We start from the raw sequence: 24,051 nt of genomic DNA, 5'->3' as shown, positions 1-24,051 counted from the left end.
TTTGTTTAAAAAGTTTTGGTATATTTAACAAAAAACTTTGTAGGACACAATGAGGCAATTAAAATGCATTTTCGGTGTTCTTTTAGTGTGATTTCCAGCAGAAAACGCTAACTGTGTAGTAGTAGCAGTAATTTACTTTTCTCAAAAAGTAGTTTAAACGTGAGAATGCTACTTCCCACCTTTTTATTTAGAGGTAAGGTAAAAGCTCTAAAAAATCTTTCTGCATCAATTTGAATACTGATTTTTCAACTTCAAAACGTATATTTTGCATTTTTAAGAATAGTCTAGAGTGTTAATAACTACATTTGATGTAAGTGAGTTTGGTTTATAAAGTAATAAAAAGCATCACATAAGAGTAAGATGCTTGTAATATCTGTAAAAAAATTAGTTAAACCAAAAATTCAATTTGTTTGTCGACACTTACCCCAACAAACGTCATCAAAGTGATATTACCAAAATTGCCCAAAGTGATGACAAGAGGTTTTTGTGCTCTCATTATGCAGAAACTAATCATTTTCTTCATTTCGTTCGGAAAGTCGCTCCAGTCCATTTGGAACCAAGCGCTACCGATTTTCTGGCTTTGCACCGATATTTGATTGGCTAGGTAACAGTAAGCCATCACTCGTGACATTAACATGATAGTGAAAAATCCAATGCAAACACATTGCATTATATTCAAATTAGTCTAAAACCAAACTTGTTAATCCGTAGGAGACTTGAGTTATTACAGTTAACTTACGGCTATTATGTAGAATTGATTGGCAAACTGTATAGAACTGGGTACTAAATCTATTAGAAGGGAATTCTTTAAAGCGTCATTTAATTGTTTGACATTTCTAGAATAAATGGAAATTAGATTTTTTATAACATTTTAAAAGTTAATTGTTATACTATCCAGAGAAAGTGTACTTTACTATTATCCATGACTATTCAACTACAAGAACCTAACCCAAGAAGATAAATGGCGTCAAAAGTTTCAACCTAATCAAACAAAAAACACTAACCTAACCTAAGAGAAAAAAATGGAGCCATAATATAGCATTTTGTCTTCGTTTTTATAACAGGAAAAATGGCCCCAAAATCTGCAACCTAACCAAACTAAAAACACTAATCTAAACCCTAATTTGGTACTATTTTCGCTTCTTCTTTTCGCAAAATGCAGCCAAAACACACAACCTGACCTTACCTAAGAAAAGAAATAGTGCCAAAAATATAATTCATCGGTTTGCCACCAATTTACTCTCTCTTCTTCTTTTTGTATTAATGAGAAAATGGCCTGAAAACATACCATTTAAAGTCTAAACAAACAAAAAATGCTCACCAACTTAACCTAAAAGAAAAATGGCATGAAAAGTATAATCCAGCATTTTGTCTTTTTTTTTAATAACAGAAAAATTGGTACCAAAACGATAACCTAACGAAACAAAAAACGCCATTTTTTCTTCTCTTTAATTACCAAAAATATGACTTCAAAACTCACAACCTAACCAAACAAAAAAAACACTGACCTAACCTAAACATTCTGCTAATTAGAGACTTATGGCGTAAAAAATTAGTTGTTACGTGTAATTTAGGTGAAATCTTCATTTACAAAACTCTCGTTCTGTAGATGATTTTGTTAGTTGCAGAATGCGTTATAATGACAGATTATTCTACGTAAACATCAAATTAATTGTTTTTTCTTAAGGGTCATGTGAAGACACAGTGATTGGTCAAAAAAAGCAGCTTTCAGCTTGCTGCTTTTCTTGACCAATCACAAACTACGAACAATGCTGTAACTTACTTAATGATGTTTTGGTGGTATTTAATGTAGATTTTCTGAGTTAGTGAAAGGGCCATCACGTGACTACACTTGTGATCGTTCACAAGTTCATTGGAGTAATGATGAAAATGCACTATGTAGTGTTCCAGGATGTTCAGTTGGCAAATACTGAAGTACAAAAAGCTGTAAAGTTTCCACATTTCATTCAGTAAAACATAAATTAACAATTTGTTGAGCTTAATACAGACCAGTAATACAGAAGATCAGTTTGTACGAAAACCATAGCCAAATAGGCTCCCATAGCTCCGGTTACGGCAAAATTAGAAAAATAGTTGTTAGTTGGAGACCAAGCTGACAGAGGAAGTTGGATGATTGTTACTGTTTCGTTGCCCATTTCCACGTAATAGGGACCTGTTTGTTTAATTTTAACAACTTTCAAACCTCAAACAAGCTTAACTTACCACGAAATAACGGTGCCGCAATGTAAAACACAATAACAATCAAAATTCCAAACACATAAACAAGTCTGGAATTTTTGATTGCTTGCAAAGTGTCCCGGTATATTAGCAAAACTTTCTGATCGTTGTTTTTGTACAAGACGTTTTCAAAGTCTATGACGTTTTCGAAAAGTTGATAATTTTCTGAAAACCACCAGTGAGTGCGGTTGAAGCCAGTAAAAACCAAACTTACGCCTAAAAATGCTCGTTTTCACAAACGACTGGAAATGAATTGAAGTGATGGCGCAATTTCGCACCAGCTCATCGAAAATAAATATATCGGCGGTGATGATCTGGTACATTTTCACCCATTGGCAAATGTGACAATACATAATCAAGGCCCGGACAATACAAGTATAGAAAAAGTAGTTGCGGCTCTCTATTTTGTCAGTGGTGACCGCTTTTTCTGGTATAATGCAAAAATAGTATCCCAGTTGGATGCAAATGCCCAAGAAGTCGTTATGAATCAACTCCTAAATTTTCACATAGATTTACCACAAAATTTTAGGTCTGTTTACTTACTCGAAACTTCATTCTGAATTCTCCTCGAAACAAATATGTATTCAACTAAGCCTCTATAAAAATTAAATTCTCATTTTATGGACATCCCTTCCACTCATCTTGTTATAAAAACAGCAAAAAACATAAATTATTTAGCACAACAACTGTTAAAAACCGATTAAACTTTAACAGCAATCAATCTTGCAGACCGCCTTCAGCGTTACAGTTTCAGGTGCAAGACCAATTAGTTTCGCATTAAAATTTTAATTGTCTCTATAATGGCAAATTAAGGGTAATTAAGTAGGCAATTAAGGCGGGGTGTATTAGATTTATTATTAACATAGATCGGCACTATTCAGTCTACTTAGACTAATACACAATAAAAAGCAATTAATTTTAAATCTTTGTAGTAAATGTCAAGTGATGTACATCTAATGTAAAGTGGTTAAGAGCATCACGTAAGAGTAGGTTCCTTTTAAAATCTGTAACAAAAAAATGCAAAATAAGAAACTCAGATCAGAGTGAGGCGGGTTGGGAGTTTTAAAATAATTTCACCAATTACCATTAAAAATGACATTAAAGTGATATTTCCAAAATCCCCTAGTGTCATAACGAGTGGTTTTTGCGATCTCATAATGCAAAAAAGAATATTTTTTCTCAATTCTATAGGGAATTCCTTCCAATCCAGTTGAAACCAGGCAGTACCAATTCGTTGACTTTGAGCTGATAGCTGACTGGCTAAATAGCAATACACTAATACCCTGGCCATTAACATGGTCGTAAAGCACCCTATGCAAATGCATTGCATTACATTCAAATTAGTCTGAAAATGATAACTTAAAAAAATGTATTAAGTTGGTTTTAGAATTACTTACAAACATAATATAGAATTGGTTGGCAAATTGAGCGGAACTGGGAACAAAGTCTACAAACATGCAAGCTTTACTGGTTTCATTTAATATCTGCACGTTTCTACATAAAAAAATAATAATGGGCGTATTTAACCAGTAAGTTAAAGTAAAATTGGAAAAGTAAAATTCAGTGTAACAGGAAAGTTTACCAATTTTACCAATAAATTCCAATATGACCAATAAAGTTACTATTTAATTTATTTTTTTATTATTGTGATAGTCAGGGACAAAATTGCTTGTTAAAACCACTTAAAGTGAGAAAATTACTGTTTTAAGAATTTTTTTGGAATCCTCATTAAATTTCCTATCCAATAACCTGAAAAAACCTTACAAAGTTTAGTATAGTTAGGCAGAAAAGCGGTATCAAAGTTTGTACTGCGAGAAACAGTTTGAAAGAACAGTCAGGGACAAAATTGCTTGTAAAAGACACTTAAAGTGAGAAACTGACAGTTTTAAACACTTTTTTGAAATCCCCATTAAATTTCCTATCCAATAACCTGAAAAAACTACAAAATTTAATACAGTCAGGCAGAAAAGTGGTATCAAAATTTGAACTGCGAGAAACACAGTTTGAAAGAACAGTCAAGGACAAAATCGCCTGCAAAACCCACTTTAAGTAAGAAAATGATTGTTTTAAGCACATTTTTGGAATCCTCATTAAATTACCTATCCAATAACCTGAAAAAACACTACAAAATTTGGTACAGTCAGAGAAAAAAGCGGTGTCAAAATTTAAACTGTCAGATACACAATATTGGTAATTTACCGATAAAATTTTCGTAGTAAAGTAAAATATTTACCGGTAATTAACCCATTACTAAAAAAGACAATCTAAAACTGATTTAATCTGTACAAAGCTTACCGTATAATTTTTTGATGAAATTTAATGCATTTGACCTGCATCAATCTAAAAGCTTCCACTTTCGTACAATTGCAATCCTTCATCAACTTTTCCGCGTATTCATAAAAGTTCTTGATGTAATGTTCCAGAATTTCAAGCTGGCAAATATTGAAATATAATAAACTAAAACAGAATCGTTCTCTGGTACTAGTTTAGTGACATTTACTAGAAAATCACCAGTAATAGAGCAAATCGGTTAATAGTAAAACCATGGCGAAACCAGCTCCCATAGCTCCAGTTAAGGCAAAATTGAGCCAGTAGTAGTTTTCTATAGGAGTCCAGGCTGACAAAGGTTGTAGAATTATGGTAAAAGTTTCATTTCCTTTCACTATCACGTACGGATCTGGAAACAGACATAAATTTCTATACTTTTTGTTGTAAATAATTTGAAATTACCACGAAACAAAGGTGCAGCCATGTAAAAAACTATAACGATTAATACACCGTAAACGTAGAACATCCTGGTTTTTTTAATCGATTTTATAGTTGACTGATAAATTTCCTTCACTTTATTATTAGCAGAGTTATTTAATTGCTTTTCAAACTCAATAACAGTCTCAAAGTATCCAGCATTGCCTACAATTACCCAGTTTACCGAATAATCAAACAATTATACCTAAAACACCTCGTAGTATATTGACTTTAATTAATGACTGAAAGTGCAAAGAAGACACAGAGAAATTTCTGGTCAGTTCATCAAAAATGAAGTACTCCCCAGTGATGATTTGGTAGATTTTGATCCATTCGCTTAAAAGACAGTAGTACATGAGAATTTGTGCAATTTTAGTGTAAATAAAGTAGGAACGTTTAGTGGTTTTGGTTGCAACTTTTTCGGGAATAGTGCAGAAAAGGTATCCTAAAGGGATGCAAATACCAAACAATTCGTTTTTGGTCAAATCCTAAAATGTACACTTTTTGTTAAAATAACTTTTAAAGAAGTTGGTTAGGTTAGTTACCTGTAACTTCATTTTGAATCACACTAAAATGTTGAATTTCCTTTTCATTTTTATATACTCTATATTGATATAAAAAAAAACTGATAATCATAGTGTCCCAAAATATAAATTCTACACGTATCGACAATAATTATTAAAATTATAGGTAGTCGTGCCTGAGTAAATAATCAGGTGGTAATTAATAATTCAGTTATTTGAAAACCCGGATTGAAAATGTGAATTAAATATTAATTTATTAACTAGAGCATTATTGACGTTTTTTCAACGTTAAAATTAATAATTTTGATATTTATTTTACTGAGGCAAACCACACAAATTGGAATTCATACATGTTGTTCCCGGAATCGTTCTAACAATTTCCTGGCCGTTCTTGTGTTGTTAGATACGTTACAAAACAAGAATACTATTCGAAAAGTTGTATAAAAAAGCAGCAAGCTGAAAGCTGGTTTTTTGACCAATCACAAACTATCCACTGTGCAGAAATTTACACAAAGATTTGAATCATTATGGAATTGAAAGTTTGTAAATTAATGTTTTACAAAAAAAATCTAAAAGACAAGGTTGCTTTTACAATAATTTGCAGGTATGAATAAAACCTTATAAATTGATGTTATTACAATCCATTTTAGCTTGCTTTCCTGTTGTTGGTTTGGAACTAATTTGAACCTTAATGACTGAGTTGACAAAACCTATTCTAGGACAGTTTGCTTTGCGAAAATACAAATTTAAACCCTACAACATATTTTTTTTTAGAGAGCAACACATTTAACCATTATACCCTAAACTTGACTCTCCGGGATCATAATTCAGGAAACGAATGTTGTCCTAGAACGGGAAACACGACACAATTCCCGTAAACCGAAAGACATGGCACAGACAGATTGTTAAGACGTGCCCTCGACGAAAATCAGGATGTTTCGGAATAGAGAACGATTTAGTTTAATGGACCACCACCAACTCGGAGGTTATATTACATTACAAGGCGACGCTAGCAAAAGGTTTATATTACCTACAGTTTTTGAAAAATTTGTGTTGTTTTTGGCAACGTTGTAATGTAGTAAATATTTATGTTGTTGAACACGCAGGGAATATTAGATTATTGCGTTTGGTTGGAATGCGAATCAGGCCTAACGACCCAACTTGATTAGACGGGATCCGCTTCAGATACGTGATATAGTTCGTTATCACTGTCGATATACAACAACCAATATGTAGATCATAGCATTTACTCGCTAAATTGAAAATAGAGAGAATTAGTTGAGAAGCGACAATTTAAAAGAAATCTTTCTCCGGTCGGTAAAAAAGGGTTCCTAAATATTCATTAAAGCAATCGGCAAATAGGCAATATATTTACGTCGCCCCAATAAAGGATTCCGCTGAGCCTCAATCGAGCGAACAAGAGAGAAAAACGATCCGCCAGTAAATAGGGCCATTGGGAAGGGTTATTTGTCGGTCTGCCAGATTAGGAATTGACTCTTTTAAGATTACCATTACGGGACGGAAATTAGAATATCCATTATGGTTCCTATCGGTTTATTTTTGTTCCGCGCGTATTCTTGCCAACTCCGAGGATTTACCGCGACGTAATTTCGTTACGCCAAGCTTCGTGCGGTGCCAATTTGTTTTCTAATGTTCGTTGCTTTGAATTAACAACCGTGAAATAGCTAAAAATTGGTTTATCTACTCTTTTTCTGTTTAAAATCATCATGTATTTGGACGATTTTACAGTATTTTTGCAAGTAAGAAAAAGGTGGCCAGACTATGCCATGTCAAAGTCCACCGTCCACAGTTGGCTACACTTTTAGATCTTTTGCAACATTTCTAAGCTCCTACAACATTTATAAATATTTTTAAACTTTTGGCAACATTTTTAGATCTTCCAGAATATTTTCAAACAACCTGCAATATTTCTAGACATTCTGGAATATTTTTAGGCCTTTTTTAATAATTTTCAACATTTATTAACATTTTAAATAGATCATCAGCAACAATTTTAAGCTTTTACCGATATTTGAAAAACTTTTGGCAACATTTTTAAACCTTTTGCGGGATTTTCAGGTTTTTTTCAACTTTTATTGCTATGTTACAATCGTTTTAAAATTTCGGCAATACTTTTAAATTTTTCTGCAACATTTGAAGGCTTTTTATAATATACCGGATATTTCTGCGACATTTTAGGTGTTTTCGAACATTTTTAGACAATTTTCAATATTTCAAGGATTTTTTCAATAATTTGCAGCATTTCTAAACCTTCGGCAACATTTTTAAACATGTTGCTACATTTTTCGATCAGCTGCAACATTTTTAGCAACATTCCTAAGCAATTTTGCAAGTTATTATCACTTCTTCAACACTTATTTCTAGACCTTCTGGAGTTCTTAGGCTTTTCACATAATTTTTCGACAGCTGGCAACACTTTTAGATCTTTTGCATCATTTCTAAATCTTTTTCACGGTTAGACCTTTAGGAAATCTCATCAGTCTATCAAGTATATCATTCTGACGTCAAAACTGACAAGCGTGGTCAGAATTAAAGTAAAATAACGTCAAAGCTTGTCAAGTTTAAATAAATAAAAATTGATGTTTTAGTTTTTTGTCAAATTGACAGAAAAGTCAAAAGTACAGAGCAGAGCATTTTTGACGTAATTTGACAATTGATCAAATTATGGTTTTGCCAAATTCCTTTAGTCAGTTTTAACAAAACACTATAAAAATCCAGGTTTGATGAGTCAGGAATATACAGAGAGGAAAAAAATGCAACTTTTAAAAAAATTACCAATTTAATCTCAAAAATATACCACATATTTGAACTCAGAAAAAAGTGACTAATCGAGTGAGCAAATCAAGTACAGGGTGTCACATTTAGAATAACAAAGAACGTGAATGTGGTGAGTGACAAATTTTGGCGATTAAGAAAAAATTTAAGCTATACTGTAAGATCAAAATTAACAGAGTTAGCTATTGAGTAAAACAATCATACATTTCAGAAAATTAATGCGTTCGGAAAATTTTTTGTTTGGTATTAAGGACATTGAAAAGGGATTGCGAACGCAATCTATAATACCACGTAAAGCTTGGAATCCAATTAGACCATCGAAGTGCTAAAGCAAATCCTATTGCAATAAGCATCGACCACGTCTCTCCTATTTTGCGATTGATTTCAAAAATGTAGCGGCAACACTTTAGAACCACTGTTTCCGTAACAAATTATAATGCGATAGTGTTCTTTCAATGTGTCCGGATTTTTCAAAGTGTAGAAATAAATTTGTGGAAAATGTAAATTCGACTGCCATAGATATAGTCGGGGAAAATGGAAGCGGTTGGGAATACTAATAGCCGCCTTTATGCATAAAATATATATTTTCCATGACGGCGAGAAATATAGGTAGTAAAAGGCCGATGAAGTTGGAAAACTCGGCTTGACACTTTTATTCAATCGCACACTAAATACTGTATAATAGACCAGTGACGCACTCAGAATTCTATTCTGTTTATTAACCCCCGTCGTCTTGAGAGCAAATACATCCTCAACTATTAATATTACGATATGGGACATATTTCGTTTCAGTTCTCCCAAATCTCGATACCGCAAATCCCAGTTCTATTTGGCGAACATTAATTAAGATTTTCGTTCCTCCGGGAATATTTGTTTTCTCATGCGAGCCGCAAAATTTTAGCCGTACGAATCGTAATTTTCTCGGATCGGTTTCCGGTTTGTGCATGTTTAAGTTTTAATCGACTTTGCTTTTACATTTCTTTATGATTTAATTAAGAGGCACAATATAAATCAAAAATCCCTTTATGTGAAACAATTTAAAGCCAATGCTGACAGTTTTTGCAACAAAAGAAACCGAAACCCGAAACGTTTCATTTCCAGTTTCAGTAAAGCCATTTTCACAATGGCGACGAAATAGATTTTCAGCTTTAAAAATAATACATTTTCAGTCTCTGGAGAGGTAATGGACTGGTTCCAAAAAGTCGCTTTTTGTGTATATCACCAGAGAACAAGAGCGTTCCTGTACGCTTCATTACGTTTTTGACAACTAAAATCGTCTCTTACGTAGTCACTTATTAAAGCAATTTTGATTATCTTTCCTCATCGCTTGGCTGCAAATTTTCAATTGAAACAAGTTGTAAGCAGGCACGAAATGCCTATCTGCTCTAATTTTACACCTCAAGTTCCAAACTTATTGTTTAAAATGTTAATACGAAAACTTTTCCAATAAAGTTTTCGTGTATAATTCCCGAGCGTTCGGTAATTAGCTACATAAATTTGACTTTAAACTTCTCCAAACGTAAATTCTCTTCCTTTTTGCCTCCATATATTCCTTGCGGCGTATATCCCATCTCTTTTTAGTGAAGAATTAATTTTGTGGTTGAGATTTCAAAAAAAAAGTCGTTGTTTCCACCCTGTAAAGTGTAATACCACTATAAAGCCACTATTTAAACCTCTAAAACAAAAAAAAGGTTAATTACCTACTTCAAACATTGTTATTTCCACTAATTGTATTTACTCAGTTAACAAGGCAACCTGCCCTTCTCAAGTGAAGTTTCAGGCATTCCCGTTGTGAAAATTGTTTCTGGGGGGCTTTTATTACGCCGCTAACCCCTCAACCGCAACAGTTAAACTCCAACTGACATGAGAACAGACAAACGACATTAGGTCCTGTTATTTTGTTAAGCGAAATTAAATCTGGAAAGTTGAGTTTAATTGGAAAGAGAGCAACGCGAAACTGATGACGTTAAGCGTGAATTATGCCATCAGTTTTATCGTTATTAGAGTTCTTTCAGTAAAATATTTTTTTGGAAATTTGGATGATTTGACAATATTGCTAGCCAGTAATTTGATATTTTTTAAGTATAAGATTTGTTTGTCCTCCAGGCGTCATTTACACACTGACTACTGAAAATTTGACAGGTCTGTTTACTGTTCGCAGTTTGTGATTGGTCAATAAAAAGCAGCAAGCTGAAAGAAAAATATGCTGTTTTACAAAAAGTGCAATTTTGCCAATTTTTTATTTTGCTCCAGGAGGGTTCCAATGCACAGCAAAGGGCATATTTCAACTATCAACAATGCATTTACATACATTTTTGGTCACGTGACCATTTCTGATTGGATTTTTGATTTTTATAGTTATGTACCTACCATGGGCTGAAAAAGGTTTCTGCTACCCTTCTTCTTTGAGTTCTTTATACAAAACTAAATAAGTAAGTCTTTTCGGAAAGTCAATTTCATAATCTTTGAGAGTATGATCCATTGTTTTTATTAAAACTAAAATTGTGCAGCATTTGCGTAAATTTCAACACAATACATCTCGTTTGTGATTGGTCAAAAATAGCAGCTTTCAGCTTGCTGCTTTTATTTGACCAATCACAGACTACCCACTGTGTTGAAGCTTACCATAATTAACAAACACATTTTGGCATGTTAATCTAAAGACAAATGATCCAAAATAATAATAACGATTAAACGGCAAATGAAATTAAACCAAACTGCCGTAACTACTTTCGCTAAGCCATATTCCGAATGATTTCCTCATTTACAAAGGCTGAGTGCAATGAAATTAAGGGCTCCGTATAATGCTCTAGGAATGCCTTTCGAGAGTTTTAAGTATCCCTTTTTAGCGTTAAACGGACCCGACAAGGAATCCCGTTTCAGCCAGTTTAAATATTTCCACTAAGGGTCTTTTTATCTAGCACTTCTACGAGTTTTGCCACTCAAATTGATTTCTTATCAATGGAACAAGCCGTGATAAATGACAATAATGTGATTGATTGATCGCCTAACCATTGTGTTTTCTGGTGTCATCAATCACGGCATTTGAGGAAATCGAAACTTGCGGATTTTAGTTTGAGGAAGTAAAGAACATTTTTACGTCTTTATTGTAGTTTATTAGATGGACGTGATGACGCCAAAAGGCCGTTTGGTTATTGGAAATATGCGGCTACTATGGGCTCACGTAATTTGAGAATTCCTTCGCTTTGTAAGGTACAAATCGATACTTTAACTAACACATTTTTATGCATATCGGTGATAAAAGCGCTCTCTCTCGCATATTCTGCCCTTTTCAACTAAAACTTTTCAGGAGTTTCGCGGAATTTATTACATCTCCTGCATATGGTGCCTGATATCGAAGTCGTGGAACGGCTCAAATGAAATTCAAATTTCTCGACTTCTGACGAAAATTATCGGGGTTTTTTCTTCTCGCAATCGTGATAGTATTAGCATTCCGTAGACCTGTAAGGTCCAAAAACGAGGAAAAATCTCGTGTGTGCGAAAGTAATTAAATTAAATTGGTGCGCGCATCAACAGCACCAGCCATTCTTCTTGTTTGAACATGCCGGTGTTATCTTCTGCTACGCTACATTTCGGTAAATTAAAGTGTTAGTTGCAGGCAATTTTCGGTTGGCATACCGGAATGTTCATGTCATGAATGAAGATCTAGGAATTAATTACAGAATTTACTCTGTAACTAAACTGCTCGTCAAAACGGATGAATGTCAGTTTCTTCACTCGATTTTAATAATTTTTTTGAGCATCAAAATGTATTTTCTTCTTGGAAGCTAACCAAGATTTAGGATAATAATATGATTTTGTTTTCAAAGATTTATTTGGGTCACCCTGTATAACGCAGATTAAGTTTTTTACTTAAATTGGGTAGTTTTAAGTGTAACCTTGCAAATCTCTTTCTTCTCCCACAAAAAATTGTTAAATTAAAAATAAGAAAAGTAAAAATAACTCCACTTTTGGAATTTTACAATAAATTTGTAAACGACCCTTAATCATCAAACTGGCAAAAACGTATAGAGATATTGACCACAAGGCTTGATTAATTTAAAAAAATAAAAAAATAACATTTTTTAAATCAAGTGAATCAATTTGAAGAAACAGCCACTCAAAAATGACGAAAAATTTTGCTCTCCCGTTCTTTTTGACAAGCATTTTAGTTCAATTTAAACAAAATCTAAAAATCTAGATTAAAGTTCCGCCAATAAACAAGAAAATTTAATCTGCCCTTAAGGATTTGCTGATGCAAATACCGCTTGGTCCCCCTCCACCCAAACGATTAAGTCCGCCATTGTACTTGTTGTGAAAACTTTAAAATGAACAACTACTCAGGAAACTTTTTCTTTTAATTTAATTAAACCAGCCCAGCCTGAAAGTTTGTCGGGGCGCCCCCTTTCTCTCTATTTTCTTGTTTCGAGCCACTGGGCGCAATCTTTGTATTTTAATTTCGAAAAATTAAAAAAGTTTTACAATAACCCACTTTAATATTCTTTCGATAAACGTCTGGGAAGTTTACGACCGGTTGAGATATTAATTATAAACGGTTTGTGCTTTTTCCAAAAAATCAAGTCAAGATAATGAAACTGTATTATTAAAATTTAGTACGTTTTCAGATTTACAAACTTGTATAAAACCATTTATTTGTGTTTCACAATTTAATTGTAAAATATTATACTTTACAGTGTTTATCTTACTTTAAACTTAGGTTTGACCTTCAGCTTTAATACAGGAATAAATCTTCTTACTCTCCATACCGTAAGTTTTAAGTATAATTTTAAAAAAATTACCACTCTTAAGATTCAAACGTTCCATAACCTTAAAATCCTTCTGGTTGTCAGCTTTAAACATGTAAACCCCCTAAAACGAGTGGGAAATTATTACCGAAACATAAAAACTTCCAATTATACCTTCTTTGGTGGACATTGATAAGGTGGTTCCATCATATCTACATAGTTACTCCATGGTAAACCAGGAATGTTCAGTAATTTGCACAAATGTGGAAAAGTGAACTTGTGGTACTCTTCACAGGTGTTTGGAGCTCCTTTAGCTTTGCAGCGTGTGCTCAAAACTTCCATCTGTATGTTTTGCGTAAATTATAATTTTAATAAAACAGTGAACTTACTTTGAGATCCTCAGAACTGTCCTCATCCACACTCATGGTAAATTGCAGAAAGTACAAATCCTTCTCCAGTTTGATGGAAACATTTCCCATCTTGATTGGCAAATACTCTCCGGGACAGTCATTTTTCAGTATGTACACCTGAAATCCTTTTGCCTAGAAAAATCGGAACGTTAACATGGAACGCAATTAACAAATTTGATCTATTACAGGTGTGGACGTTGAAACGCATATTCCATTAAAAGCTGTCAATATCAGCAAAAATAAATAACCCATTTTGTGCACAATGTGCGACTGCTGATTCTAAAATCACGCACTACATTTAACATGAGGGATTCGAATGCGTCCAAATTAAATGTGGGAAAGTTTAAAGTTAATGGTTTTCGGATTGGTGATGGTAGCGATAAAAAAAAAACTGAAATGCACGATCGGGGACCGGTAAATTGCTTTCGTACTGTTTTCATATTTACATTTCAATCAGATGATGGGACTTGATTGACGTGAACAAATGAAAAACCAACGCAATCTGCAGTTGTATCAGGAAATTTACATAAAGATGCAGTGGAATTTTAATTTTGGTAATTGTTCGTAGTGTGTGATTGGTCGAAAAAAGCAACATGTTGAAAGTTGCTCTTTTTGACCAATAACAAGCTAGCATTTGTGTTGAATTTTACACAAATGCTGCTGGAGATTTTAGCATTATGGTCTATGTTGTCAAAGTCCAACAACTTATTAACCAATCCCAAGAGCAATTTCATTTACAACCTTATAAGTTTCTAGACACTACAAAGTATTTCCTAAAGGTGTTACTTCAACTGATAATATGAACGTAAAATTGCAACTGTTTTTTAGTATTAATTTCCTAAATTTTTAAGTCAATAGGTCGGTTTACAGATAAGCCGTAGTTATCAATCAATGCTCTCACGGTTTAGTTTGTAGTGGGTGCTTGTCTGTGTATAAGATTTGGCAAAAACAGACGCACATTAGTAATAAAATGTGTTTTCCAAAAAATCGCATTTATACCAATTTTTTGACTTGTTTTGTTTGGTTTAGTGTCATTTTAAGTAGTCAAAATGTGACTGTATTTTCAAATTTGGCTAATTTAACTGAGTGTGACTGCGGTTGGAGAAACTCTATTGTAAGTACTAACTTAGTTTTGATTTATTATGAATGTCCACTTTTTTGCATTTTTAAGGGTTTACAAATAGTTGGAGGAAATGAAACTGGCATAAACGAGTTTCCAGCTATGGCAGCTCTAATTAATTTAGAAACTGGTACCTTATACTGTGGTGCTCAAATTATTTCTGATCGGTACGTTTTAACTGCCGCACACTGTGTATATAATAAAGATGTCGCTGATTTGGTTTTACTGGTCGGTGAACATAACATATCAACTGGCAAGTAGATACTAAGATGATTCAACATGAAAGTTCAATAACATTTGATGATTTTTTACTTAGGTGGTGACACTCCTTACTCCTCCCTTTACTACATCAGTGACTATGTAGTTTATTCGTTATACGATCCTTCAACTTACGTAAACGATATAGCCATATTGAACACAACTACTCAAATTACTTTCAGTACTTACGTGGGACCGATCTGCTTACCATTTCGGTATTACCAATCCGATTTCGCTGATGAGACAGCCGTCATTCTTGGTAAATATCAAAATTGTATTGTAAAGTGTTTTTAAGTGAATTATTCTTTATTAGGTTGGGGGCAAATAGAGTTTTCAGGCCCCACTTCAAACGTACTGTTAAAGGCAAGTTTGAATGTTATATCAAATACTGCTTGTGAATTGTCCCAAACTGAAACAATCTACGACGAAGAAATATGCACTTTTGCCAATGGTAACTCTCCAAAGTTGTTCTGTTCAATTCAAAATTGGAATTTTAGGTAAAGATTCCTGCCAATCAGATTCCGGCGGTCCAGTTTTGTGGACCGACACAACCACCAATAGAATGCACTTGATTGGAATTATATCACATGGGGTTGGTTGCGATAGTGACTATCCAGGAATCAACACTAGGGTTACCTGGTTTTTGGACTGGATTGTTTCCACCACTGGTAAATATAAAAACATCCCCCAAAACTGGAGTATTTAAATATGGTTTTAGGTGCTTCTTTCTGTGCTATGTGATCCAAACCAAATTAGGACGAGAATTAAAAAAGCTAATAAAATAACAATATTCCTCTCCTTAAACTGCTTTTCACTCGTTCTTCTGGAAGAGACAAAACATCTCTAATTTTCAATGCAGCAAAACACATTAACAATTTGTGGTGCAATTATTTATCCATTAATCCCAGACTGATCGCAAAACGATTAATTTGGTTTACCAAATTTTGGGCTAATACCCAATCAAACCATTCTCTTGACTCAGTGAAAATAAAATATTTATATCTGTTCTTCGTTACTGCAGTCATGTTAAACCACAACTGTACACAAGTGTATGTAGACAACTTAGGGTAAATAAACTAAGTAACATTAGTAAATAATCGAAGAAAATATAATATGGAATGGGAAATGGATGTTCTGGTCACAAAATTAAGTTTAAAAATATTGAAGTTGATCAAAAGGTTTGTATGGTTTTTCTAAGTTAATATTTTGGTTTTCTCATGAACTCCCACCTTAAATATCCCATTAAGCAGTTTTTAAACAAACATCATCATAAATTGTGTTTTTGCAAATTGATTAAATTTATAAAAACCAGTTTACTAGTATTTTATTTGTGCTTTAATTCCACACAATGAAATGGGCCTGAACTAATCTGATATATCATTAGGTTTACACTTCCCTTCATTTAATTTGGATTTGTTGAAACGTATTATTTCGATTTTTTAACTCGTCCAAAAATGACCTGCTTACGGTTGTTCTTAATTATACTATTCACAGGTTTAATCCAAAAATTCGAAGCAAAACCACCAGTAAAAGTAAGTACTTAGTGTGGTATTTGATTATGTACTGTACTTAATTTTTTACAGGCAGGATTGCAAATATACGGTATAGTAAATTCATGTCCAGGACAGTACTACCCCATCAAAATTGCTAACGTTTCAGTCAAGCTGGAAAACGGTTTGTATTTTGTGAGATTTGATGTAATGGTAGAGGAATCGACGAATGAAGACTTTAACGTAAGTAGAACCTTACAAAACGGCTTTCAATCTAATTAACTAGAAAATGTAGTTTGAAATGGCAGTAACCAGATGTCTGGACAAATCAGCACCGGACACCTGCGAAGAATATCACAAATACACTTTTCGTCGTTTTTGCAAAATGGTGAAAATTCCAGGACCGTGGCTAACATATTTGGAATCGATGAAACCACCCTACGAATGCCCAACTAAAAAGGTTTTTCTATGATTTTGCAGCAAATTTAACCTAACTTATGCCCATTTCAGGGACTCTACACCATGACAAAAAGCATTTCGGGCAGCGTTAAGGATATAGAAAGGATGAATTTTGGAGACGGTTATTTTTTCAAAGTCGAAATGAAAACGTTTGGGGTGAACACCAACAAAATGTTCACTTGTATAAGGGTAGACGGTCAAACATGATCCAATTATTTGTTTGCTGGTAATTAAATAAACCCTACAAATCAAGATTAGTGTTTTATTATGATCAGACATTCCAAAAGTATTAAAGTGCAGTATTTGAGCAAATTACATTATAGTTTGTGAGAGTGAAGCTGCTTTTTTGATTAATTTTGACTATCACAGGTAGACTTGTCAGTTTGACTGATTACTAAGTAGACCAATCATAAACTGCCCACTGTGCTGAGATTTACGCAAATGCAATACAAGTGGGCAAAAATTAGTTTCTGTCAAAGACAGTCTGGACAAATTGTGAAATTACTTGCTGAAATAAAGAACTTTAAAATTAGTTGGCGTGTCTAACAATGTAGGATTTGAAAATTTCAGTTAAATATCTTAAAAACTCCAACTGTCATACATATAGGAAAAACTATACTTTGACACTCTTGCATTTCCAAATCAATGCATCAGCTACCTTATACGACCTTTATTCTTAAAAATTCACGGTTTAACAATTCTAGAAGTACTTAATAAACACTCTGTATACTATTCAGGTAGATGACATTTAGGTGAAGGAATGCTGTTACTGGACAAATTTTATGTGAACTTAAACTTTAATTTTTGCCTTTTTCTGCTAATTGTGCAGTACATGTCATTATTCTAATTTGTTTCTGTTCCTCTTTATTACTGTCTGCAAATTTTGTGATTTTTTACAAAATCTGAAAATCCTAGCTGAACATTTATTACAATTTCTTTCTTTCATTAAATTTCATTAAAAATATCTTATTTGATGATGCGTGTAATTTATCCACATTTTATTACGAACCAATGTGAGATCATTAACATCACTTCCCCTCAATTAATTTTTGAATAAATTTGAACTTTTTTAGATCAAATTCATAGATGTCTGGTTCATTCCAAAATGAATTGGCTACAACTGCTAATGATAACATGTTTAATACGCAATTACGAGACGAAATCAACTTCCGTATGTGGTTTTTAATGTTTTTTTTTATAATTTAAAATAATAATTATTGTAGCAAGGAATCCAGGTTTACAGATTGATGAATTTATGTCCTGGACAGGACTTTCCCATAAAACTGGTTAATATTTCAGTCAGTCTGAAAAATAGCTTATATTTTGTTCGATTCGATGTATCTGTACGTGAAAGTATGACAGAAGATATAAAAGTAAGTAATCAAAGTTATTCTATGGTTTATCACATTTGTTGTTTTTGCCATTAGTTTGAAATGTCAGTGAAAAGATGTCGCAACAAGGCTGCCCTAGACACGTGCGAAGAGTATCACAAATATACTTTTCGTAATTTCTGTAAAATGCTGAAAATTCCAGGTCCCTGGATCAGTTATTTGGAGTCTTTTGACCCACCCTACTCTTGTCCAACTAAAAAGGTTTCAATTTGGTTTATTAACAGTAAACTGATGTTACCAACACAGTTTTTACAGGGCAAGTACGTTATGAAAAAGGGCATTTACTGTAGAATGAAAGATATAGCAAGATTGAGTTTTGGAGATGGTTATTTTTATAAATTTGCCATTAAGTTGAATGGCATGGAGAGTAATAAGTTGTACGCTTGTCTTGGTGCTGAAGGACAAAAATGATCGGACATATGCTACCATTAGAGGTAAAATATCAAATTGATGTTATGTCACTTAATATTGAATAATGAAGAAGCATTTATTATTGGGATTTTCTTTGAGCAAGTAACCTTTACAATAAAAACCATGTAATGCTGAAATTATTTATTTGATTCTTATCTGTCTGCATACTTTTCTTTTCATTAATAATCTTGACTTTGTTTTCCACCTAGCTCATCAGTATATACATATTTAAAACTAAAAAAAAAACTACAAATACAAAATTGTTAAACTTATTATATCCTGCATACCCTATTTATCACATAGTGACTAGATGAGAGAGTCATAATAACAATAAAGTTGAAAAAAGGGTTTGTTTCTACTAATAATTAATCTGCTAAGTAAAATGGCTTACACTCTTTCAAAGAGTATAAGTAGCTATTCGCTTCCCCTGCTACATACTACTACGAGACAAATTTTTGCAAAATAGTACTTAAATAATTAAGTACCCCTTAAAACAATATTAGTAATAGAGTTATTTTGCTGAAATACAAAAACTCACAAAGTCGGGTATTATAAATACAGTCTGGTTACAAAAATACAAATAATTTTTACAAACGCTTATTTGTCATAATGTACAGAATTCTAGGACTAAAATCATAGTTACAACTTAGGAAGTTGTGAAATTATCTACAGGTATCAAAATACTTTATATACCTAAAAGTATCACAAATTTAGATAGTGAGATCTTCCCAGTCTTCGGTTTGTCTCGGTGACAAATTCACTATGATTTTTGTGATCCTGGACAACTCGTCGTGAATACGAGGAGCCAGTGGATTGTTCTCCAAGTCGACTTTTTCCAATGAAGGTGCCTCGGTAAGGTATTCTATTTCTACATCTGGAATCAATATTAATTTAGTTTTTGAGATATATTGGTGAATGAATTTTACCTATAATATGATTGTCGTTGGCCTTAAGGGACCTTAACTGTGGCATTTTGAAGGAACAGTGCGGCAATGAAATAAAACTGTTGTGTGATATGTCCAGCCTTTCCAGATTGGCCAATTCCGCACATTCTTCTGGCAATTTGGACATTTGGTTATGTGAGAGGTTTAAGTCTGAAAAAATCCATGTTTTTTTTTTATAAAAATTAAGGGTAAGTTTTACAGGACTTACCGGTAATTAAATTAAACTTAACAGCAAACTTTGGGGGAATTTTAGTAATCACATTGTCGCTAAGATCACAGGTTTTCAGTTCGGTGTGTCTCATTAAATGGTAAACTGCGTCTGGGACTTGCATTAACTGGCAGTTTGAGAGATCTGTAACAATTATATAAGAGAGAAAAGTTAGCATTGTCTTATACAACTCATTTAGTTAATATTTGGTAATCACCCTGAATCACACGCTTTTGTGTGTAAAAGTTACATAAGTCAACTTTGATGAATATTTATCCGAATGGGTTTCCAGGTCAGTTTCCTAGTTATTGCATTGAAAAACAGATGGTAAACGAAACATTACCTAAATTTTGGGTCTCTTGAGCGTCTTCACATCGGTGAATCACCCTGGTTACGGCGTTGGCCATTTTGATTTATACAGTGGCGTAACAAAGCAAAATTATCGGCGGAAAGGCACAATTACAACAAAACTATTTCACGTATACACGAATTCTGAATGCGGGGTGTGTTGCCAGATCGAGATTCACTACGAAGTATAAATTTAGAATTTCTCTAGGTCATACAGAAAAAATCAAAGTAGTATGCGATGACGTGCATTAAGCACATGTGCAGTATTTCAGTAAATCACAGGACTGTTTGTAGTTTGTCATTGATATCATCCATCTACTCACTGTGCTGTGATTGTGAACTTAGCATTACTTTGAAATCTTAGAGACAAACTGATAAAACTCACAGGGATTGATTGAAAGTATGTACTAATAAACCGTATCTAATATGAAAAATTGAATGATACATGCAAGATTAGATGATGATTAATCAAGTAGTTAAGTAGGTTAAGGTACAAAACAAAAACAAGGATGACGAGCCACTGTTTTGTCTAAAAATTGTAACTTAATGATATTTAATGCAGGAATGTGCAGAAAAGAAAGTACAGAAGAACTAAGTTTTATTGATTTTGATGGTTTACATGTACAGTATTTGCGCAAACCTTTGTACAATGGGTAGTTTTTGATTGGACAAAAAGCAGTTTTCAGTTTGTTGCTTTTCTTGATCAATCACAAACTACAGTGCTGTGAGTTAATTGTAGTTTTGCAAGTCAAGTAATATGAAAAACGTCATTATTTACAATGCAGTTTATTGACTTATTTTTACTTCAAAAGCAGTAAAAGGAATGATTTAGAACAGAACAATTTGTATTAACGTTAGTGATTGAAATTTAGTGAGACTTTGATAAAACTGTATGCCTAGTAACTGGTTTATGACGTTAAATACTTAGAGTAAATATAACGTCAACTTATTTAAAAATGCAATACTACTGTACTACCATTTACAGAATTAAACACCAGTTAGGAAGTGTATTACACATGCCAAAAGATGTTTTAAGCTTCCTGGTTTGATCTGCTATGGCCTTTCATTACCATTTATGGTTTAACGTAAGGTTACCATATGAAGAGAAAGAAGTTTTAGTTTACTAGCTCTAGTCTCTTTGTTGTTTTGTAATGCCCCACGCTATTAAGTGAATTTTATTTATACGATTATTACGACCAGCGCGGTTCCACTTTACCTCATAATGGGTTCTCGTATAAACGAAGTATATAATTAACCCAGATACTTTCTATTTCATTTCCGCACCAGTTAATTGCTTTTCGGATTCACGAAACCACCAAACGGAAATCTTTCTTCTTCACGTTTTCGTTTTTTTTTTATTTAGAAAATTTTACTTTCTCTGATGAGTTACACGCGACACTGTTTTGTGGTTATTATACCGACCTAGTTCCTGGTTTTCTTGAGCTTCTTCACATCGTGCGACCACTCTGATGACGGCCCTACCAGCCATCCTGGTACTGATCATCATCGCCATCATTCTGGGGTCTGGTTGTTCGGCTTCCGCTTCGGTAGCTACCTGACCGTCGAATTGAGCCGGTGGACGCATCTATTATTGACAAAAAAAAGCAATATACAACAATTTTGTTGTATAAATAACTAAAATGCTTGATTTTAGAAGAAAATACTCAGTAAGCCATGTTGACTTTTGTATTTAGTACATGCTTTGAAGTTGTTTAGAAAAAAAACACAGAAAACCAAGCAAAAATTTTACCAAAGTCTTTGGTTAGCCAAAATGCTTCAAATATCCAGATGAGCAGAGCAATGAGGTTTCAAAAGTCTTTTAATTTAAATATTTGATTGAATCAAAGCTATAAGTAAGTATCAAACATTCTAATTACTTCATTTTCAGGCTTTTTATCTTAAAAAATTCTAATCTTTTTTTAATTTGTACAAATTATTTCATCTATGTGTTGTAGGTCATTTAATGTGTGTGTTATTAAGGTTATCCAAATTCAGAACTTTTTGGCATTTTGTACTTCCAAATCATCTTCAAAATGTTTTAATTTATTAAGTTTCTTCAGGTGTAGCACAGAATGTCTTCAAAATATTTTGACTCTCTGAAGTTCTTAACAACTTTAATTTGGCTGATGTATTGGAAAACTTTTTGTTTATTTGTTTTTGTATTTCCTTAATAAACAACACTGTTCCAGGTCATAAACTCAATAAAAGTATTAGCAAAAATTCTATTATTAACATGAAAACAGCATCTTTAATTAACCTAACTAGGTCGTCTAACAAAGATAAGGCTGGGAAGTGTTTGATTGATAATAAATTTACGATGCTTTGTTGTGAATTTTGCGTTTTAACTATTTTTTTTTAATAAAACTAACACTCACCTTGTGTGATATTGATTGGTGATAATCCGAAAAATCCTTGCACAAACTGGCAGCACCACAACAACGACTTTTCTGACTTCCGTTTTACGCCTTTTCCGCACCCGGAAGTGGACTAAATTAATTATAAAGTGATTTAAAACCCGTTGATTTTCACTATAAGGTTCGCGACGCTCGAATGTGGTGCCTGCGGCACCGCGACGCCGTTTTATACGCGTCGCCTTTTGTTTTGTGTATGTTATGATCGCAGTATAAGCAGATGCTGCGTAGAACACTAGTGCGCTAGCCTTTGTTTATTTGTCGGTGTGTGCGTCGTTTACCTGTACAAATTGATTGCACGTGAAATTTATGTTGTTTGGGTACGAAATGTTGTGAACGGATCAAACATATTAAAGTAGCTAAGCTGGCAAATTGCTTAAATCATTTTAATGCATGTTGGAAGTTTCCAAATAGATTCTGGGATAAAATTGCAGTGTTGGAACGAAATAAAATAGATTTACATTTTAACCTTAAAAATTGACTTGAACCCCAAAATGTGACTGAACTAATGAAAAGTGACATCAGAAGCTTAAAATTTGCATTTGAAGTAAGTTTTCATAATTTGAAGACAAATTTCTCTTATTTCTCGTCTTAGATGCAGGGCATTGACATTAGATCCATGAAAATTGTCTTGAAAACGAACTTTTCGTGCTTTTTACTTTGCTTTTAATTTTCTTCGACTTCTGGACTATTTTTAGTGCTTCAAAACTGCTTTCAGCTTGGAAAATCGCGTTTCAAGACTATCTTCACCAAGTGTTTGGTACATAGCAAATTTAAAAAACATTTTTTACATTCTTCATAGACTTAAAATGGCATTCCAAGCTTTGTCACTATTAAATCGACTTCTAGACACCTCAGTGCTAAAAATTCGGGTATTTCTTAATAAACTAGACTGTTTTTAGTGTTTTAAGGCTGTTTTCAGTGCCTCAAATCGAGTTTCAAGACTATTTTTACAAAGTTTTTGACTTATCAGGCCTAAAAGCCAGTTTGTCTACTGACCATAATCTTGAAAATGTTATTTCAAGCTTCTTCACTATTAAATTGACTTCTACACTCATAGGTGCAATAAATTGTAGCATCTCTAAGAAATTCAGACTGTTTTTAGTGCTTTTTAAGACTGAAATATCGAGTTTAAGACTATTTCCAAAAGTCAAGTTTCTTCAGTAATAAAAGTAAAAAATGTTGGTACCAAATGCTACAATAATAGTCTTGAGAACTAATTTTTAGAAATAAAATAGTCCGAAAATTTAATTTACTTCTAGACTTGTTGTCCAGTCGAGAAAATTGAGTTGTACACCAATTAAAGTCTTGAAAATATACTTTTGGACTCTCTTTAGTCCTAGTAAGATCCGTTCTAGCATTAAAAGTCAACTTTTATACTATTTTTAGTAGTAAAAAATGAGTTTCATGCACAATACAATCTTTGTCTTGATTGATGGACTTTTTTTAGTTCTTGAATGCCAGTTTCAGATACTCAACCAGGATAGCAGTCTGAGAAAGCGAATCATAAGACTATTCCTAGTAGTAAAAAAGTGTTTAGACTATTCAGTACA

The 24,051-nt window shown here is 33.2% G+C and overlaps 7 protein-coding genes across 8 annotated transcripts; 3 read left to right on the top strand and 4 right to left on the bottom strand.

The window, feature by feature from the left end:
- Positions 1-241: 241 nt before the first annotated feature.
- Positions 242-2,915, bottom strand: LOC145730167 (odorant receptor 30a-like). Its single transcript, XM_081981224.1, has 8 exons — positions 2,782-2,915; positions 2,453-2,732; positions 2,224-2,403; positions 2,011-2,173; positions 1,784-1,945; positions 740-836; positions 425-685; positions 242-373 (listed from the first exon to the last, which is right to left on the bottom strand). Exons 1-8 carry the CDS (start codon positions 2,791-2,793, stop codon positions 326-328), a joined length of 1,203 nt encoding a protein of 400 aa, XP_081837350.1. The 5' UTR covers positions 2,794-2,915; the 3' UTR covers positions 242-325.
- Positions 2,916-3,111: 196 nt separating this feature from the next.
- Positions 3,112-5,540, bottom strand: LOC145730485 (odorant receptor 30a-like). Its single transcript, XM_081981700.1, has 8 exons — positions 5,529-5,540; positions 5,198-5,471; positions 4,969-5,148; positions 4,750-4,915; positions 4,534-4,695; positions 3,636-3,732; positions 3,323-3,583; positions 3,112-3,242 (listed from the first exon to the last, which is right to left on the bottom strand). The coding sequence occupies exons 1-8, from the start codon at positions 5,538-5,540 to the stop codon at positions 3,192-3,194; spliced, it is 1,203 nt and encodes a 400-aa protein (XP_081837826.1). The 3' UTR covers positions 3,112-3,191.
- Positions 5,541-12,889: 7,349 nt separating this feature from the next.
- LOC145730393 (uncharacterized) lies at positions 12,890-14,188 on the bottom strand. Its single transcript, XM_081981586.1, has 4 exons — positions 13,645-14,188; positions 13,438-13,590; positions 13,223-13,390; positions 12,890-13,172 (listed from the first exon to the last, which is right to left on the bottom strand). Exons 1-4 carry the CDS (start codon positions 13,708-13,710, stop codon positions 13,017-13,019), a joined length of 543 nt encoding a protein of 180 aa, XP_081837712.1. The 5' UTR covers positions 13,711-14,188; the 3' UTR covers positions 12,890-13,016.
- A 129-nt stretch (positions 14,189-14,317) lies between these two features.
- Positions 14,318-15,638, top strand: LOC145730391 (venom serine protease 34-like). The gene is made up of 6 exons (XM_081981584.1): positions 14,318-14,572; positions 14,630-14,831; positions 14,895-15,095; positions 15,150-15,287; positions 15,334-15,504; positions 15,555-15,638. The coding sequence occupies exons 1-6, from the start codon at positions 14,429-14,431 to the stop codon at positions 15,575-15,577; spliced, it is 879 nt and encodes a 292-aa protein (XP_081837710.1). The 5' UTR covers positions 14,318-14,428; the 3' UTR covers positions 15,578-15,638.
- A 589-nt stretch (positions 15,639-16,227) lies between these two features.
- On the top strand, positions 16,228-17,037 carry LOC145730392 (uncharacterized). Its single transcript, XM_081981585.1, has 4 exons — positions 16,228-16,368; positions 16,420-16,569; positions 16,622-16,786; positions 16,837-17,037. The coding sequence occupies exons 1-4, from the start codon at positions 16,291-16,293 to the stop codon at positions 16,990-16,992; spliced, it is 549 nt and encodes a 182-aa protein (XP_081837711.1). The 5' UTR covers positions 16,228-16,290; the 3' UTR covers positions 16,993-17,037.
- A 446-nt stretch (positions 17,038-17,483) lies between these two features.
- On the top strand, positions 17,484-18,882 carry LOC145731342 (uncharacterized). The gene is made up of 4 exons (XM_081983090.1): positions 17,484-17,956; positions 18,009-18,158; positions 18,213-18,377; positions 18,432-18,882. Exons 1-4 carry the CDS (start codon positions 17,891-17,893, stop codon positions 18,585-18,587), a joined length of 537 nt encoding a protein of 178 aa, XP_081839216.1. The 5' UTR covers positions 17,484-17,890; the 3' UTR covers positions 18,588-18,882.
- Sclp (leucine rich repeat containing protein 20 sclp) lies at positions 18,714-22,654 on the bottom strand. 2 transcript variants are annotated; one of them, XM_081983088.1, is made up of 5 exons: positions 22,463-22,654; positions 21,510-21,672; positions 19,740-19,883; positions 19,514-19,681; positions 18,714-19,461 (listed from the first exon to the last, which is right to left on the bottom strand). In XM_081983088.1, the coding sequence occupies exons 2-5, from the start codon at positions 21,670-21,672 to the stop codon at positions 19,298-19,300; spliced, it is 639 nt and encodes a 212-aa protein (XP_081839214.1). In that variant the 5' UTR covers positions 22,463-22,654; the 3' UTR covers positions 18,714-19,297. The 2 variants fall into 2 exon arrangements, with proteins under 2 accessions (XP_081839214.1, XP_081839215.1); XM_081983089.1 differs by lacking the exons at positions 21,510-21,672; positions 22,463-22,654 and adding an exon at positions 20,083-20,451.
- Positions 22,655-24,051: the final 1,397 nt, after the last annotated feature.

This window comes from Ips typographus, linkage group LG6 (assembly GCF_016097725.1).
Source record: "Ips typographus isolate SLU linkage group LG6, UJ_Ityp_2.0, whole genome shotgun sequence".
Lineage (NCBI taxonomy): Eukaryota > Metazoa > Arthropoda > Insecta > Coleoptera > Curculionidae > Ips > Ips typographus.
This window is presented reverse-complemented; position numbering and strand designations above follow the sequence as displayed.

What these genes read in the sequence shown, in the direction of transcription:
- LOC145731342 (XM_081983090.1), top strand. Translation starts at nt 17,891, where the DNA reads ATGAATTGGCTACAACTGCTAATGATAACATGTTTAATACGCAATTAC. An exon ending in ACGAGACGAAATCAACTTCC is followed by an intron (nt 17,957 to 18,008) that starts GTATGTGGTTTT and finishes TAATTATTGTAG; the next exon opens with CAAGGAATCCAGGTTTACAG. An exon ending in GTATGACAGAAGATATAAAA is followed by an intron (nt 18,159 to 18,212) that starts GTAAGTAATCAA and finishes TTTTGCCATTAG; the next exon opens with TTTGAAATGTCAGTGAAAAG.
- LOC145730391 (XM_081981584.1), top strand. Translation starts at nt 14,429, where the DNA reads ATGTGTTTTCCAAAAAATCGCATTTATACCAATTTTTTGACTTGTTTT. An exon ending in GCGGTTGGAGAAACTCTATT is followed by an intron (nt 14,573 to 14,629) that starts GTAAGTACTAAC and finishes TGCATTTTTAAG; the next exon opens with GGTTTACAAATAGTTGGAGG. An exon ending in TGAACATAACATATCAACTG is followed by an intron (nt 14,832 to 14,894) that starts GCAAGTAGATAC and finishes TTTTTTACTTAG; the next exon opens with GTGGTGACACTCCTTACTCC.
- LOC145730485 (XM_081981700.1), bottom strand. An exon ending in TTTCATCAAAAAATTATACG is followed by an intron (nt 3,733 to 4,533) that starts GTAAGCTTTGTA and finishes TTTTTTATGTAG; the next exon opens with AAACGTGCAGATATTAAATG. An exon ending in ACCAATTCTATATTATGTTT is followed by an intron (nt 3,584 to 3,635) that starts GTAAGTAATTCT and finishes TATCATTTTCAG; the next exon opens with ACTAATTTGAATGTAATGCA.
- Sclp (XM_081983088.1), bottom strand. Translation starts at nt 21,672, where the DNA reads ATGCGTCCACCGGCTCAATTCGACGGTCAGGTAGCTACCGAAGCGGAA. An exon ending in TCAAGAAAACCAGGAACTAG is followed by an intron (nt 19,884 to 21,509) that starts GTCGGTATAATA and finishes TAATTGTTACAG; the next exon opens with ATCTCTCAAACTGCCAGTTA. An exon ending in CAACGACAATCATATTATAG is followed by an intron (nt 19,462 to 19,513) that starts GTAAAATTCATT and finishes TATTGATTCCAG; the next exon opens with ATGTAGAAATAGAATACCTT.
- LOC145730167 (XM_081981224.1), bottom strand. An exon ending in GAAAACGAGCATTTTTAGGC is followed by an intron (nt 2,404 to 2,452) that starts GTAAGTTTGGTT and finishes GGTGGTTTTCAG; the next exon opens with AAAATTATCAACTTTTCGAA. An exon ending in TACCACCAAAACATCATTAA is followed by an intron (nt 837 to 1,783) that starts GTAAGTTACAGC and finishes CATTTATTCTAG; the next exon opens with AAATGTCAAACAATTAAATG.
- LOC145730392 (XM_081981585.1), top strand. Translation starts at nt 16,291, where the DNA reads ATGACCTGCTTACGGTTGTTCTTAATTATACTATTCACAGGTTTAATC. An exon ending in CGACGAATGAAGACTTTAAC is followed by an intron (nt 16,570 to 16,621) that starts GTAAGTAGAACC and finishes TAGAAAATGTAG; the next exon opens with TTTGAAATGGCAGTAACCAG. An exon ending in ACGAATGCCCAACTAAAAAG is followed by an intron (nt 16,787 to 16,836) that starts GTTTTTCTATGA and finishes TGCCCATTTCAG; the next exon opens with GGACTCTACACCATGACAAA.
- LOC145730393 (XM_081981586.1), bottom strand. Translation starts at nt 13,710, where the DNA reads ATGGGTTATTTATTTTTGCTGATATTGACAGCTTTTAATGGAATATGC. An exon ending in ACAGTTCTGAGGATCTCAAA is followed by an intron (nt 13,391 to 13,437) that starts GTAAGTTCACTG and finishes CAAAACATACAG; the next exon opens with ATGGAAGTTTTGAGCACACG. An exon ending in ATCAATGTCCACCAAAGAAG is followed by an intron (nt 13,173 to 13,222) that starts GTATAATTGGAA and finishes CACTCGTTTTAG; the next exon opens with GGGGTTTACATGTTTAAAGC.